Below are 18,556 nucleotides of genomic sequence, written 5' to 3' on the forward strand. Positions count from 1 at the left end.
GCTGAGTATTTGGACGCCGGTCTAATAATAATAAGTAATGCGAAACTGTGCAGACAGACATTCTTCCATGTCAACATGTCTGTATGTACAAGTTTTAACCAGTTTTAAGTTTTGAAAAATTAACAAAGTACCAGTTTTATGCATCAGTTCTTGTCATAGGGCACTTTTGTGCTTAAAAGCCACTTCACACCGAGGGGTGAATTTCTGTGCAGATTACTTTTTATGCAAAATTATTTTATGGGTCAAAATGGATGTGTGCACACCAGGATGGAACTTTTATGCGGCAAGAAAACACTGCAACTACTTAGGCTTAAACGGATGCTGAAAATACAAGCTTGACGAATGAAATCCTGATTTCTTTCTTACATCCTTGTATAAACTCTAACCTACTGTAAATGTATGTAGCTTCTTCTTTAGCTACTGTATGCTTGTGCATGATGATGTGCTTTGAGGTTTTGAAACAACAGTATTTTATTGTTAAGTTTACAGTCTGAAAACTGCTTGTCTATTTAGTGAATAAATAATAATGAATCAACATGAACCAATAGGTAGGCACCACAAATCAATGAACAGCCAATGAACACAGGGGCATAACATTCCTACCATGGCAGACTCAGGAATATTGCCAGGGGAAGCTGCCAGCAGGCGAAGCAAAAAAAAGAGAAGAAAACTGGCAGAGGGTACCCAGATAATAACTGTGAATGTTTTGTCTTGTGGTATGAAATTGGAACACTAGAATGCTAAAACGTCGCACTGTATGTGTGCTGCTTCACGCAGACAATTCACACAGGGATATTCTGTAAATTTGTGCCGCATTTCTGGCATCACACGGGTGTGAAATGCCTTTAACCATTCAGCTAATGTAGTCTGTATACCTGCATTTGAACTGGCAGTTGGAGATTTTTGTGGGGGCAGCTGACTCGTCTTTGAAATTCTGCGTATACTGCTTAGTTTACAAATCAACTTCTCGTGTTTAAAATCCTTCTTTTTTCCTAATCCAAACCACCTCCAAGCGAACAAAGTTGACCCACGTCTGTGAATTAAATCTCTGCTGTGGAGATTCTGAGCCGAGTCTCTCTCTCCTTGGCAGCCGAGGGCCTTTCAGTGTCATCATCTCGCTCGCTGCTGTCACTCATTTTGATTATGTCAAATTTTATATAACACTCGTACTGTAGTTTTGTGCAAAATATTACAGCGGGATTACACACTCTAGCCTCAAATGGAGGCATTCGTAGTATGAGGATGTCTGATTGGTTGATGCTGGACACCATTTCGCAGGCTTGTTAATATTGATACTATATCATATCACCCACTACATCCATACTGTCCCAGCCTTAGTGATGTGATGTATTGATAGGGTGTTGTAGAGTGATGTGATGGATGTTTGTAGGGTGTTTTAGAGCAGTCGTTCTCAAAGTGGGGTCCGGGGACGGGAGTGGTTCCAGGGGGTCCCCAGCATAATTAGTTAATAGCATCACAGTCATTTTAACCACTTTAACCGTATTTTATACTTTGGCTATTCAAAATTAACAGATGTCCAAGCGTGTACATCTGCTATTTTTGAAAATCTTTGAAGAATCTAAAAAATGTTTGGAAGATTTTGAATAATTTAGATTTTTTAAAACACAAATCTTTTCTGGGGGTCCCTGGCACAAAACCTTTTCAGATGGGTGTCCTCGGCCAAATACATATCAATTTGGGGGTCCTTGAGTGATGTGTTGTTGATAAGGTATAGATCACAAAATCACATCGTTCTACAACACCCTTTCAAAACTAAATCACTGTCATTATACAACACCCTGTCAACAGATCACATCATTCTACAACACCCTGTCAATAGATCACATCATTCTACAACACCCTGTCAACAGATCACATCATTCTACAACACCCTGTCAACAGATCACATCATTCTACAACACCCTGTCAACAGATCACATCATTCTACAACACCCTGTCAACAGATCAAATCATTCTACAACACCCTGTCAATAGATCACATCATTCTACAACACCCTGTCAACAGATCACATCATTCTACAACACCCTGTCAATAGATCACATCATTCTACAACACCCTGTCAACAGATCACATCATTCTACAACACCCTGTCAACAGATCACATCATTCTACAACACCCTGACAACAGATCACATCATTCTATAACACCCTGTCAACAGATCACATCATTACAACACCCTGTCAACAGATCACATAATTCTACAACACCCTGACAACAGATCACATCATTCTATAACACCCTGTCAACAGATCACATAATTCTACAACACCCTGACAACAGATCACATCATTCTATAACACCCTGTCAACTGATCAAATCATTCTATAACACCCTGTCAACAGATGAAATCATTCTACAACACCCTGTCAACAGATCAAATCATTCTAAAAAACCCTGTCAACTGATCACATCATTCTACAACACCCTGTCAACTGATCAAATCGTTCTATAACACCCTGTCAACACATCACATCGCATCACTCTACAAGAGTGCTTCTCAAACCTCACGTCAAGGACCCCCAAATTGATATGTATTTACTTTGAGAAGAGAACTACTGCTCTACAACACCCTACAATGCATCACAGTAGAACACATCACTCTACAAGTGATGTGTTCTATTGACAGGGTGATGTAGAATGATGTGGTCTTTTGATAAGGTGTTGTACTGTAGTGTGATGTGTATACTGTATATATAGATTGATGTGGGAGTGATGTGGCAGTATACCATTACATACATACTGTATATAATAGCTTCATAGTAGCAGTGACGTACAGCATGAGCGATACACTGGTATATAGTTTAGTCATGTAGGAGTGATCGTGATGTGTGTGTGTGTGTGTGTGTGTGTGTGTGTGTGTGTGTGTGTGTGTGTGTGTGTGTGTGTGTGTGTGTGTGTGTGTGTGTGTGTGTGTGTGTGTGTGTGTGCGTGTGCGTGCGTGTGCGTGCGTGCTCATCCATTGGTGATAATTTGTATGAATAATTGATGGTGCTGTTTGTACCAACAACTGATGCTTTCCATGTAACGATGTCACCATGACAACAAATTGGTTTCATGTGGTGATGATGAGAGTACAGTGTGAGGATGATGGAGATAATGATGGTAATTATGGTGATGATGAAGTTGTTTCTGTATTGTTTTCCCTGTAGTCCTGTTACAGTAGCACTGTGTGTGTGTGTGTGTGTGCATACTCACATTTACATACATGTAGCATGTCTAATAGATTTATATACAGTACATATTTTGCTGTCGTTGTGGAAACCTTGTATGTCCAATGCTATTCAGGAAATGGAAAAAAAAAAAACTTGTGTTCCAACTTCCAATAGATCCAATGTAGTTATTATTTATTCACTGGAACTCAGATTATTTATTCACAAGCTCTTGTAATACTTTTCTTTGGTTAAATATTCATAAACCCACAGACAGATTTACCGGTGTCCCTATTATGGCCAAATTTGGCAAATGTAAAAAAAAAAAAGAAAGGTGAGAATAGCATACCTACAAGCTCACAACACGTTGCATGGCGATCTTGTGAGTTTGTAGATCGGACCTTTTAGCTACTTCTATGTGACACTGCTATACGACAAAGTATAAAGTACAGTCATTCATAATTTATTTAAGAACACAAGAAAAGAAACTATCCAAGGTTTCTGCCTGACGGCAACAGCATTCATATTCCGTTGTTGTGTTGCATTGTTCTATTCTATTCTTTTGTTATACTGATTCTCTATTGTACTTACAATTTGTAACCTTGTTCTCTATGATTCTCTGTATTTCTAACACTTTCCCCATTTCTCTTTCTTTATTTACCTCACTCTTTCCTCCCCCCCCCTCCCCCCCCGTTCCACCTCTAATTTTTTCATCTCTGTTCATTTTTTTAATATCTCCTGGCTCTTCTCTCCTACACTCTTTCCCTCTTCCTCTCCCTCCCACCTTCTCCTTTCCTCTCTCTCTCCCTCCATTTAATATTCTAAATGTTTTCATACATTTTCATTCCGCCATATGTAAATGAGAGACACTCTGTTCAACATGCATGCATGCACGCACGCACGCACACACACACACACACACACACACACACACACACACACACACACACACACACACACACACACACACACACACACACACACACACACACACACACACACACACACACACACACACACCACTTGAACACGTGTCAGATTTGCCTGCAGTCACACATCTGATGTCCCTGCTCTACCTCCATATTAACACCCTCTCTCTCTCTCTCTCTCTCTCTCTCTCTCTCTCTGCTGACTCTCTCACACTTCACTTCAAAGAGACTAGAAAATCTTGCCTGTGTGTAACTTTCCCCCCAGACTGCTTTGTACAGTACAGGGTCTCTCTCTCTCTCTCTCTCTCTCTCTCTCTCTCTCTCTCTCTCTCTCTCTCTCTCTCGCCCTCTCTCGCACGCACGCACGCACGCACGCACGCACGCACGCACGCACGCACGCACACAAAGCTTTGTGCTTCTTAGCAGTATTCTCCCCTCAGTCACGCCCCCCCCCCCCCCCCTTTCTCTCTCTCTCTCTATCTCTGGGCGCTATTTAAACGGTCAAAAGCACATGGCACAAGCGCAAATTGGGCGTGTACAGCTGCTATTTTGCTAGTTGAACGGCACATAATCTGGGCGCAAAGTAAGGCACAAAGTGATTGTATTTAGTCTCTTAAAATGTGTGTTTTTTAGGTGTAACATGAATGAAACCAAATCAGAGTGTCATCTCCCATTGAGAGCCAGGTGCACCTGGTTCTCAATGCCATTTAATACCATTGGTATTTAATACCATTGGTGCACGCCTAAAAACGCTTCCAAATGAAAATATTTCAGCTCTCAGCAAGCAGCTTAAAACAATATCACGCGTGAATGCGTGAGTGCAAAATAAGCGCCCAGCGCCTCATCACGCTGCTGGGGTTCCCAAAATTGCGGCAATCCCTTTATAAACAATGCAAAACATACCCTGCGCCCAGGAGAAAACGCCTTGGTGGACACGGCCCCTAAATGGGAGATGGACCACCTACAAGGCACATGCAGTTCAGAATCACACCTGTCCTGTAGTGTGTCCTCATTTATGTCCAAAAAACATCTGTGATATCTTGACATATCAACTTAATAATGACATGCTCATTCTCTTAGTTAGCTTCATTATTTAAACCATCTATTAAACACGACAGTGACACTGTGCTATCCATCTGCATCAGAGCCTTGGAATGGACATGGAAGACCTGGTTGTTACTGCTGTATGTTAAGCAACAAAATAACAAGAAAACCAGAAGGACATGGGTTCGTGACAATCCTTCAAATTATTGAAATAAATACCATCTCTCGCCCCTCGATGCTGTCCTTCCTCCGTGGGGCTGAAAGACACATTGCAGCGGCTACCTTTCAACTGTATTCTTATTATTCATTCTAGACCGGCACCGGCCTACTCGGGAACAATGCAAGATGGAAATACATGCCCCACCCAGTTATGCAATACCCATTGTACACATTGTCAGAGTACCCGTTGTACCCGTCTGTCTGTCTGTCGGTCTGTATCCCTTTTATGCCCATATATGGAGTTCCGTGTCAGGCATGCCCAAATATGTAGTCTAGGCCAGTCTATGATGTCAAATTGATGACATCAGCGTACTTAAGGGCTTATCTGCATTTTTGGGAGATCCCCTGACCCGACAGACTTCCCAGTTCCCACTCAACGCGATACTCATGCGGAGGACCTGAAGCAGAGTTTGAAGTCCGGACCGACACAGAAAACACATTTTAAAAACCTTAACATATAAAAAAAAATTTTAAACAGCATAAAATGTCCACTTAAAAAAATAGTCTGCCGTGTCTGACCATGAAAACGATTTATGCTTTGGGTAAATCCAAAAAGCACGGCAAATTGGCCGGTGCCACCAGGCAGGCACTCCCCCGACAAAATATATGAATAATAATCCCAATGATTATTTTTGGAACCTCAATGATGAGTCTCTCAGTCATGTTGAATGCGAGTGATGTGTTGAACATGATGTCCTGTAAATTCATATAGTTTATCTGTTCATGCTGTGTGCAGAGAACCTGCCTCCATGGGTTCTTAATCCGAATAATGCCTCCGGCAGGATTTAGACCAGGTTGTTGTTGGTCTAAAGTGCAATCGCTTTCTGTGCCCTTTAGAACAATTAATGCACCAAGAATGCGCCTGACTACACCCTATTTTAAATCCAATATGCCCATGGGCACACAGAAAGGCGCAAGTACAGGTGCTACTTACACAATGTGGGCACTGGGCGTGAAAATGATAACTGCCTTGATTGTAATCTAGCAAAGTGTTTTGCGCAGGGTGTAAGATAGGGCCCTCTCTTTTTTCCCGCCTCTCTTTCTCTGTCTCTCATTCTCTCTTTGTCTCTTTCTCTTTCTATATCTCTCCCATTCTCTGTCTGTCTCATCTTCTGCCTGAATTGTCAAATCTCATATTAACTCTATCTATTATTGGTGAATGTGAATGTAATATTGATTGAAACAAATATCACAACAAAATATATGATATGTCTAATTGGGTGTGGCCGACAGAACTGATCTGCTGTCTGTTTCAGTGTGTGTGTGTGTGTGTGTGTGTGTGTGTGTGTGTGTGTGTGTGTGTGTGTGTGTGTGTGTGTGTGTGTGTGTGTCTGTGTGTGTGTGTGTGTGTGTGTGTGTGTGTGTGTGTGTGTGTGTGTGTGTGTGTGTGTGTGTGTGTGTGTCAGTCAGCTTCAAAAGGATTCCATAAAAAAATGTCTTCCTTTTTCAAGCGGCCTTGATGCTTCTGTGTCAGTCTGTTTGTGTGTTGTTTTGTGTGTGTGTTACAAAGACAGCCAGGCAACCAGTGAACATCCAGAGGGATGGAAAGAGACTCAGAGAGACAGAAAGAGAGAGAGACAGTCTTGCCTCGGGTATCTTCTACATTAAAGATTCAAGATCAAGATTCAAGATTCTTTATTGTTACATCCCATTATACAAGTATAAGAGAGTAAAATTCTTGGGTTTCAGCTCCTTGACACGGCAGCAACAAGAAAAGCAGCAAAAATAGATAACTAAATACTAAAATACAGTACAAGAGCACACTGCACAATGTAAGGTGCCATACATTTATATACAGCACATACACTACAGTATCTTGTCAGTGTCTTGTCTGATATAACGCTTTTTGCAAAGAGAGAGTTTTCCATCCCTCAGACAGTATGAGGCTGCTTTCATGTGCATGTTGGGTTACTCGGATAGTAGTAATCTCTGATTGAGGAAAATGAACAGAATTTAAGGCTTTATTTAGAGAAGGAAAGACTCCCATTGTTACGTCATTCTATGCTTCGGCGTACGACGGTGTCAGGCACCAAAAATAGCCGATCTACAAGCCCACAACACGTCGCAACTTATAAAAAATGTATTTCGCACTTTTAGAGCATGTCCGTGGTCATAATGGGTACATAACAGTCGATGCCTGGGGTCCTCCAAAACTGATTGGTTTGTGGAATGGAATATTTTCATCTTGAGGTACTTTTGTCTATTTACAGAAAGAGATAGTGTGCACTTGATGCGTTTCACTTCGCTGAAGAAAAGCTCCATGGTGTTGTGGCATGCACTGCACTGCATTTGAGACGGCCAATCGGCTGTTAACATTAAGCGTGGCGCATTCAGTATGCAAGAACCATCACTATTTTAGAACGTAAATAAAAAGCATTTATGTAATTTTTTTTACTGAAGTTGAAGAGTTTAACATGGAAATAAAGCTGATCGGATCCTCACGGGTCCATACGGGTAAATCCATTTCATAATTGTTCACGAGGAACAAGTCAATATTCTGGACTCACGTTTTCGCTTCCAGGTGGACCCATGCTACCCTCTACAACAGTGATAAGTTAGTAAAGCAATATTACATGAATGCATGTATCACATGCTTCCAAAAAAATACAAATTCACCAAAAACAAAATCACACAACTCATCTACATGTTTTAAAGAGCTCTGGTGACCGTAAACAGTAGGGTCTTTGATGAGATCTCAAATAAACAACATACAGTATGAACAGTCTCTAACCATATTGGCAATTTAAACTGCCTAAAATCTTGCTTTCTCCACGTGGTGTCACTGAGGTACAAGGTGTAGGTGTAGGTGTAGTTCTATAAATGTTTTTGTGTTTAGCCGTGAAGACTACTGGCTGGAAGCAGTTGGCAGTAGCGTACGGTGTATTTGTTTGTTTACTGTTGCAGTAATCAAACACCAGTGGCAGCCTGACAGATAAAGAGAAACAACTGTGGTTGGCATTGAGTGAGCTTACGTGCACGTTGATATTCTAATATTTTTTGGATTACTAAAGTTTTTACTGCAAGTAGGCATTCTCAAGATGCTTTGAAGAAGGTCTCTGAACAAAAGCTTGTTAAAATACTTTTGCACAGGTCTGAGTGGGTTTCTTCAGTAGATGGCCTTAATCACATATTGTGTTGAGAATTTGGGTCACTTTATAAATGTTGCAGACTCCGGCAGCCACAGGCTGGATCAGACAGTGTGATGTTCTCATTTAACCTCTGTGCCATAATTACTTTCTTTCTCATGTTTTAAAGCGTTTGTATGTGTCCTATAGTATACAGTATGTTTGTTTGGTATATTTTACTATTATGACTTTAAATCTAACTTGTGAAGAGATTAATGTGATAGCATACACCAAAACCACCAAACTATGAGTCCTAATGCCGGTGCACATACAACTCCATCATGTCTTCATTCAGAGAGAACGATGGAGGTATTAGGGCATGTCTCCTCCTGGCAGAGTTTTACGCTCTATTGAGCGCACCATTCTAGTATGTTGCTGTTCTTGGATCTGATAGCTGTGCTCCTTACTATCGTTTGATTCTTGTTGCTGGTTGATGGTCTGTACTAATGAAACAAAAGGTTTCATTCTGCAACACACCTATCTAAAACTAACTGTCATGCATGTGATATTAACTTCCATGAGGAGAGGAGGTAAGGAAAGGACATGAAGAGATGAGGTGAGGAGAGGCGATGAGGAGTGGTTCCTTGCTGCGTTGCAGGACGTCAAAGCTTCAGACAAAGAATTGAATTGAATTGAATTGAATTGAATTGAATTGAATTGAATTGAATTGAATTGAATTGAATTGAATTGAATTGAACTGAACTGACCCAGATCAGACCAGAACAGACCAGTTCAGTTCTTCAGAGGAGGTTTTACTGTAATATGGAGCTTTTAGAAAATCCTCTTTCATCTCCTCACTGCAGAAAGAGAGAGGGAGGGAGGTGGGGGGCAGATTTGCATACTGATATAGTGATATCAGAGACTCACGCCCACGTGTGTATGTATATGTGTGCATATACAGTATGTGTGTGTGTGTGTGTGTGTGTGTATATATATATATACTAGAGTTTCGGGGGGCTACGCCCCCCTCAACCCCAGCCGCGCACGGGGCCCAGCGTGGCCGTGTGTATATTGGGGGACCCAAATCGCCGGAGTGAAACTGTGGAAAAGTTTTTTTGAAAAAGGAAAAAATTTGAAGAAATAATATTTGTTATGTTTCAGGGGGTCCACAGGGGGTCCGCGGACCCCCTGATGGTCCACTGACCCCCTGTGGAGTGTTGGGACGCGCGGGGACACCCCTGGAACATTGCGGACCATTTCGGTGTTTTTTTTTTTTTCATGAAGGTGGTTGCTTGTTTCTGGCGCAGGCTGTGCAAACCTGGCAACCCAGCGCATGCTGCCGCACGTTTAAGTGGCGTAGCGTCATGAGGGTCAGTGGGGCCGTGGCTCGGTCAGTGAAGACCCTGTAGTGCGGATGATATGTGGCATAGAGGGGCAGATTGTAAATCCACAGAGGAAACATCCGTGGGCTACCATTGGTTCAGCGATGTGTGCGGGCGCCCTGCGGCCCCTCCTCCTCCACCAATGTGCAGTATTGAGAGCCCTGACGTCACAACAATTGGATCGATGGGCACTGCACTGTGGTTGGTTAGGGTACACCTAGGGCCCAGGTAGAACCCAGTTAAAGCCTGCATGGGCAAACGCAGTTAGGACCCGCCTTGGTCCCACATAAACATGGCTAGTTGGGGCCCACCTAAGGGCCAGGTAGAAGCTACTTATAGGCTGCATGGGCATCGCAGTTGGGACTGAAGTGGATGCCGCTGACATTGCTGACATGGGGTCCATATGGTTTAGCCCACCTTGAAACCATATGGGAAGTACGCTGGCATGCAGGCTGTAATGCAAACGCTGCATCATACCTGCAGTGTGTAGTTTGATGTTGTGTGTGTAGCAGATATACCTGCAGTGTGTAGATCAATGTCCATAGGAAAGTCAATGCCCAGCAGTTTTTTTTTTCCCCAGCAGAGTTTGTAGTGTCTCTGTGTCTCTGTGGAAGAGGTTGCACATGAACTCTGCAGCCGCACTGAGGCGCTCCAACACAAACACTCTGACATTAAGCTGCTTCACACAACAAACATCAGCACCACGCTGCTGTTTGTCCAAAAGACACAATATCTCCTCTCCCACCGACGTCATGTGTTCATTTATCGACAGCCGTACAGACTCCTTTTGACACATTTTACGTCGTTTATCCAGCTCTCACTGACTCTCCACATCGGGCTGTTATTTTGCTGCGATCAAGTCAACGATGTGAGAGATTAGCTATCACAGACGGACGGACAGGGGGTGAAACATAGTCTTGCGCCATGCCTTTCGGCCTGGCGGAGACAATAAAAAACCTAAAGTAAAGGAAATGGCCATTTCTGCAACAGAAGTAGTCAATAAACTATGCTATGAAAACATGGGCCACATTGGCAAAGAATGTAAGAAAGAGGCAATCATGTAGAAAATAGCCGATCTCCAAGCTTACAAAGCCTGTCAACGTGAGGCGTTTCGAGCTTGTAGATCGGCTATTTTCACAATATTTACTTGTGGAACGGAGTCAAACAGAATGGGGGGGTCCCAGATCAAGTACGTGTGTTTGGGGGGGGGGGGGGGGGGGGCGGCGTGAAAGGGTTGATAAACACTGCTGTAATCGGAGCGAAATTATCTGAAATTACTACATGACCATAATGCAGCCTAACATGCGTTGCACGGGGCGGTCCTGCCATTACGTTAGTTACTGTAGTTGCTGTGGAGCTACATAGTTCTCCAGAAGACACACACAAACATACACCATCTACAATGGACGAACTGAGCAGCAATATAGACATTCACCACACGAACGTGCATTGTTGACAAAGTGATTGCACAGCCGCTGCAGGCATGACAACCAGGTTAGCGTTAGCGACATGGCAGCTATCACAGCGCCCTGTCCGTCGTGCGGCAACTGCCTGTGATGGCTACAGCAGTAACAGCAAGCTGTCTGCGATGCCATTGTCTGGAGACTGCTCTTAGCGTGACAGGACCAATGAGAGTGAGCGCTGTAGTTGTTGCTAAGATACGGTGGCGTCTCTGCCCCATAGCTTGTAGATCTCTCACACATGATTGGCGTAGGCTGCGTTGCCAGGTCTGACTTTGTGTCTAAGCAATGGTCGGCTTATTTTTGCGCGCCTTTGGGCTCGTTTGCATTGTGCGCACGGCAGCGCTTGTTTAGCGTACGTCAGCGCGACGTGGCAACGGACGTGGCAACGTGAAAGGTGATTGGCTGGTGAAAAGAAACACCCGACGTTACACCAGAAATGGTGCCTGGAGAAAATGGTGACCAAAAAAAAAGTTTGGAAAAAAAGGAAAAAACCCCCGCAGCGGCTGCCTGCTGTTGTGGTGATGAGGTCGTGCGCACGGTAAACGGTACGAAGCTGCCTCCCCTTCCGTTTTGTCCGACATTTGGTGAGTAGAATTAATTATGTTGCGCGGTGGAAAAGGTGTAGTGAACAGTGAGATGTCCCCTACGCGAGGCGTAAATTCAGCGCGGCCGCCGTGGCGAGTCAGTTGGCGACATGTGGTCTGGCGGTGCGTTGTTTAGTCGATAACAGAGCTGTGGGGTGTCGCACCCAGGGTGCGGAAGTTGCGCGCCATTTATATAGTTAGATATATATATATATATATATATATATATATATATATATATATATATACACACACACACACACATACGTACATAGGTGTACATATACATATATACATACATACATTTTGAATGAATATGCAGAACATACAGTACAGGTGTCTAGTTGTGTGCTACTGTGTCACAAAAGTGTACAAAAGCATAGTAATAAGTAATAGTGGTAGTGTAGGAAGGCATGCCATTATTACTATCAGATGCATCCAATAGTGTCTCATACTGTATGTATACTCAACTAGTAGCATCTGTTGGCCAAGTAAAGGCACAGGTCAGTGGCGCCGGAGCCTGTTTAATTAAAGGACACTGTGTCCCCCCACTATTCAGTCCAGCCAAAAAAAAAAAAAAAAACATTTTTTTTGATTTTTTTTTAATAAATAATAAAATCTGTCCAGTCCCCCGCACCTCGCGACCACCGCGAGGCGAAGCGAATTAACCGAAATAACCACATTATCCCCCCCAAAAATCAACAAACTCACCCGAAATAACCGCAAAGTTTTCGCGCGCACGCACGCGCGGTCCTTCGCGTGCGTGCATGTGTCCCGGACGGGTCCCCCCACGTCATATTCCGTTCCGGCGCCCCTGGCACAGGTTACCTTTTTTCTTCCTCTGAGTTAAACTTGGGATGGTCTCGATGCCATGCTGGCATGGTGGCTGTATTAACTAATGAACATGTTAGTTTACTTTGCCATGACAAAGTTTACATACAGTACAGCATTAGTCATGGCAAAGTTTTGTTTGTTCGAATGATGGAATGGTCAGTGTGTCCTCCAGCAGTCAGTGACTGTGTGAACATGGACGTACAGTATGGTGCTTATGATGACCTATCTAAATACTATTTTATATCCATGATCAGCACTCAAGGAATGCCTGTTGTCCTATTCAATTACTGATACTAACTGTTGTTTAAATATGTGTTTTCAGCTGGTAGAATAAATAATCACAAGTCTGTGACTCTGTATAGAAGGACATGTTTCATCTCTTTATCTCACGTCTCTCTGATGAGGTCATGTAAGAGTGCTGTCTTTTCTTCCTTTTATCTCCCTAGGGACCGTTCCAAGGTCCCGCTGTGTGTGTCTTGTGTGTTGTGTACGCGTCTGTGTGTGTGTGTGTGTGTGTGTGTGTGTGTGTGTGTGTGTGTGTGTGTGTGTGTGTGTGTGTGTGTGTGTGTGTGTGTGTGTGTGTGTGTGTGTGTGTGTGTGTGTGTTGTTTATAAGAGCTTGTAACTTCCTGCAGAGAAAAAGGTACACTCCTGTCTGCCCCCTCTCCTCTTCATCTTTTCCTCTCTCTTTCTTTTTCTTTCCACTCCATCTTTTGCTCTCTGTCAGCACTGCTGTCAGAATATTCCCCAGGCACTTAGAGAGAGATTGTGTATGTATGTGTTTGTGTGAGTTGAAGGGTCTTTGAAGAACAAAGGAAGGTGTTTGAGCGTGAGATGTACAGTATTGTGTGTGTGTGTGTGTGTGTGTGTGTGTATCGGTAGCACTTATTGTTTATACAGGCAGTATACAACACGCATATTAACTCTCTCCTCTCCTCTCACTCCTCTCCTCTCCTCCAGGTAAGGGGGGTTACCATGCTCGCCTCCTCCACTCCCCCTCACCTTCTCCCCTTTCCATCCCTCTTCCTCCTCATCCTCTACCTCCTCCCCCTCTCCCTACCTGCGTCCTCTCCTCCTTCCTCTTCCCCCCCTTTTCTCTCCGTTTCTCTGGAGGACGGTGCCCCTTTAAACCACCTCCTATTGGACAGGGTGACTGGTCAGCTGTATGTGGGCGGAGTCAACTTCCTGTACCACCTGTCGCCGGAGCTCCACCTCCTCTCCACCGGGTCCACCGGCCCCCGATTGGACAGTCCAGAGTGTCTGCCTCCCATTGTGCAACGGGACTGTCCGTCAGCCAGAAAAACAGACAACCACAATAAGATTCTCCTGCAGGAAACGACAGGAGGGAACCTGATCTTATGTGGGACTGTGTACCAGGGAACCTGTGAGAGGAGGTAAGACTGTTTGTCTGTCTCTCATGATTTATTTGGGACTTGGATCATCGTCTTAGCCATTTGAACCCCAGCATCCCTGTTCTGGGGGAGACATTCGCCAAAAATAGTAGATCTACTAGCTCACAACCCCGACGCGTTGTGAGCTTGTGGATTAACTATTTTTGACAAAGATATTTGGTGTAGTCTGAAAAATGTGGTTCAAGTACATTCTTGCAACTCAAGAGTAGAGGGTTTAAGTGGTTAAATAAAGCCATGACATAATATGAATGTTAAACTAACCTCCAACTCTTCTCTCTTCTTCTCTCCTCTAGGTCTCACTCTAATGTTTCTCAGGTTCTCTATCAGACTGACTATCCTGTCGATACCCAGTATGTCGCCGCTAATGACCCCCGCGTTTCCACAGTGGCTATCGTCATAACAACCAACGGGCATGGAGGGAGACAGGAGGCGGCGGGTGGGCTGCGGCTGATGCTGGTTGGCCGGGGTTACACCAGCAAAGGTCCCGGAGACATTCCACCAATCACGGCGAGGCGCCTGTCGCCAGTCCCGCCTCTGCGCCTCGCCTTCTCACAGGAGGAGGAACTCGGGAAGTTGGTGGTGGGAAGTTACTCCGAGTACAACAACCACTTCCTGAAAGCCTTTACCCACAATACCCACGTGTATTTCCTGCTGTTGCGCCGGGACAAGAAGGAGTATAGCAGCTTCATCTCTCGTGTGTGTGAATCCGACCGGAGCTTCTACTCCTACGTCGAGCTTCCTCTCCTGTGCGAGGGCGGGTATAACCTGGCCCAGGGGGCGGGGTTAGGAACTCACCTGGGCAAACCCTCCCTGTTTGTCGCCATGGCAACGGGGCAGGCGTCGACCCCGGTGGCGACGGGTCGCTCGGCGCTGTGCGTTTACGGGATGGAGGAGGTGGACGCCATGATGAGGAGGGCACAGGAAGTGTGCTACACGCAGGCAGGAAGAGGAAGCGATGAACAGGAAGAGGCATACATCGAATACGCTGTGTCATCTAAATGTCTCCGACTGCCCAAGGTACACGCACGCACGCACACACACACACACACACACACACACACACACACGCACCCTCACTCTCACTATGCCTGTTTCAGAGTTACTTTGTGTGTACAGTGTTTGTTTTAGGCCGTGTGTTTTAACAGGTGTTAGAGTTGTGTACACTAGATGGATGCTAACAGTTAGCCAAGTTTAGCAGAATGTGTTTCCTTATGACATCACAAATGCCTGACAGAGAAAGAGTGTCCCAATAGAGTGAAATGCTGGAAGTAAAAAAATCCCATTCATTTTCTGCATAGTTTGCATAGTTATCAACTATGATGTCGTAACAATCAAATATAGACTCACCACCTCTGTATGCAATCAATCTAGTTTTAAGAAAAACACATTTTATTCATGATGTCATGGAGAAATACTTCACTAGTACCTACAATCCTAAAGTGTAGTAGAGACATCTCTGATTGGTGGAGCTCAAGTTACCCTGGAAGTGTTACCGCCTCGGTGAATATCACCTGAATTTCAGTTACTCTAGTTCCCATTGCCCGGAGAGAGGATCGTACTTTGTCGTCGAAAATCACTAAAAGTCGACTACAATATTTTACAACACTATAAAGAAGCAAGCTAAACAACCGCTTGGTTGGAAGCTTTGGAAACGCATGAGCATGAGCAAGGCCTTTTTCGTGTTTTCCCATTCTTGTGGCGTTAACCACAAGAAGGAGCACAGCTACATTATGTGTATTCACACAGCTGGAAAAGGATAATTAATCCATCGTTGTCATCAGGAGGAGGAGGATCGTCTCTGATGGTAGAAATACAAAAAAAGAACAGTTGATGAAAGTTAATGAAAACAAAAAATAGACGGATGAATCAGTAGGTAAAGACAGCATTAGTTGGGGTCTGTTTTCTTGAGGTGGTGGGGAATGAGACCTTACCCCAAGTGAAGGAGTTCAAGTATCTTGAGGTCTTGTTCATGAGTGAGGGGAGGACAGGATAGGAGAGCCGCCAGAGAATTGGAGCAGCAGGAGCGGTATTCCGTTCGCTATACCGCCTGTTGTGAAGAAAAGAGAGCTGAGCCCGAAGGCAAAGCTCCTGATATACCTGTTAGTTCCTACTCTCTCGCCTATGGTCATGAAAATGACCAAAATAACAAGATTGCGGAAATCAAGCGGACAATTTTCTCAGGCAGGTGGCTGGCATCTTAATCTATCCCCTTAGGGATAGGGTAAGAAATTCAGTTACCCGGGAGAGACTCGGAGTGGTGCCGCTGCTCCATTACGTGGAAAGGAGACACTTAAAGTGTTTTGGGCATCTAGTACAGATGCCTCCTGGGCGTCTCCCTAGGGAGGTCCTCAGGGCAGCTCCCGCTGGGAGGAGGCCGCGGGGCAGATCGTTTCTCTTCCAGTCTTGTTTTGTTGTTTGTATGCTGCTGCTTTGGTCACGTCTTGGCCAGGTCTCACTTGTAAATGAGGTTCTCTCTAACCTCACTGTGACTCTCCTGGTTAAAAGGTTACATACATTATGTACAGACCAAGGGACCAGATGGTGGGGATTATATCTCTACGCTGGCCTTGGGAACGCTGCATTCAACCATCTACATCACAATGTCTTAAGTTAAGGTCTGTAGCAGCAGCAGTAATAATAGTAGTAGTAGTAGTAGTAGTAGTAGTAGCAGCAGCAGCTGTTTTCATAGTATCACCTACTACTTGTTCAGTTCAAAGTCTCATCCAAACTGTACCCATGTTCCCAGTCTGACCTTAATACCGCCCTGGTCCTGAGTGTATTGTATGTGTGCATGTGTTGAGGATTACAAGTGGTCAGCTGTAAACAGCTGTAGATATCATCGGACAGCTGTCATTCAAGCTCACACACTGACATGTTGACCTATATTATGATACAGCGATACACACACAAATAAACATGCACATATCTTGCACACACACGTGCACGCGTCTCTCTCACACACACACACACACACACACGCACACGCACACACACACACACACACACACACACACACACACACACACAATCTCGCAAACGTCTCACACATGTTTACAGTATTCCCGTATATCTAAGTGTGTGTGTGTATGTGTGTTAGAGAGAGAGTATATAAGCTGTATTGCTGACAACCAGTCAGTCCTCATACCTCAGCTCACTCCTAATTTCCTGTGTCCCTGTCTAACATCCTGTCCCTCTGTGTAATTTCCTCTGTTTCTTAGCTGCTGTCTTGTTGACTTCAGCTGTCTCTCTATCTCCACCTGCCGGTGGATGATGCTCATTACACCTCCAGCTCAGTGTGCGTTCAGCGTGTTTGTTTGATTGAGTACTTTATCAGCAGTTTGCAAAAAAAAAGCACAGGAAAGTACAGTTCAATACAAGGTCTGCTAAGAGGATTTGAAACCCAAGAAAGCCTATGGCTTGTTTCCATTGGGATCCTTTGTACTCAATTCATCGAAAATGTTACTGTACTGCTGTCTGTGTCCTGTCTCATCTCATGTTTCTTTTACTCATAATATTAATAAAAGAAATTAGCTCGGAGCATCAAATACCAGAAGTATTTAAGAGCCTGCAGCAACACACAACCAGTAAAACAAGCTTTATCTCAACGTGTCCCAACAGCTGACACTCTTTTGCACTCACACTCTCCCTCTCTCCTCTCTCTATCTCTCTCTCTCTCTCTCTCTCTCTCTCTCTCTCTCTCTCTCTCTCTCTCTCTCTCTCTCTCTCGCTCCCTCCCTCCCTCAGTACAATTTCATGAATTACTGAAAACAATGATTTGCTTCTGTTTTGAGTGAAACAGTCAACGAACTCTTGGAATTAATCGATTATACATCCCTATTTGGGCAAGTTATTATAGGGGAAATGTTTAAACACTTTATGAAAAATGATGTGACGAATAAGTAAATAAAAAAGCCAAGTGTTTAATCGATTTGTTGATAAGTAAAAAAAAAAATTAAACATAAAAAATTGTGCTTCTCGTTTATTCGATTAATCGAAAAAGTAATCAATAGAATAATAACAGTAATCGCTAGTTGCAGCCCTCGATTACGCATTGCAAACTCTGTCCAAGCTTCCACCACACTTAGCCTACATTCCATGAGAAGTGTTGTCAGTAGGTTTTCAAGTTTCTCTGCACCATAAAAAGAGAGGGGTGTGATTGCGGCCCTATGCTCCACCTACAGGAATAAGTCAAGTCATAAAGAGAAAGACATTCTCAGAGGACTGTTTTGCCTCAATGGCTTTGTTTTTGGTTCCCAAACAGTGAACCATGACAGAATATCCAATGTGTCAGCTGGAAATCCTCCGTCAGTTTCATGTGTCAGTTTCAAGGGTCCTTCATACCGGCGTTTGAGTGTGGAAGTCAAATGCTTGTCTCCTTTAAACTTGTTAACATGAAGAGGGCTGAACAATTACTCTTCTACAGGGCCAGGGTGGACAATCATTTCTTTCAGGG

The 18,556-nt window shown here is 44.0% G+C and overlaps 1 protein-coding gene across 2 annotated transcripts in view; it reads left to right on the forward strand.

Annotated features, from left to right (window-relative positions):
• The window catches only part of plxnb3 (plexin B3), a 105,434-nt gene that overhangs the window by 50,766 nt on the left and 36,112 nt on the right, over positions 1 to 18,556 (forward strand). For both annotated transcript variants that reach the window (XM_084069279.1, XM_084069280.1), the window contains exons 2-3: positions 13,652 to 14,085; positions 14,397 to 15,120. In XM_084069279.1, the coding sequence (XP_083925405.1) occupies positions 13,667 to 14,085; positions 14,397 to 15,120 (1,143 nt within the window). In that variant the 5' untranslated portion in view covers positions 13,652 to 13,666. The remainder of the gene's footprint in view (positions 1 to 13,651; positions 14,086 to 14,396; positions 15,121 to 18,556) is intronic.

The sequence above is a fragment of the Gymnoscopelus microlampas genome (assembly GCF_963454915.1).
Source record: "Gymnoscopelus microlampas genome assembly, chromosome: 10".
Lineage (NCBI taxonomy): Eukaryota > Metazoa > Chordata > Actinopteri > Myctophiformes > Myctophidae > Gymnoscopelus > Gymnoscopelus microlampas.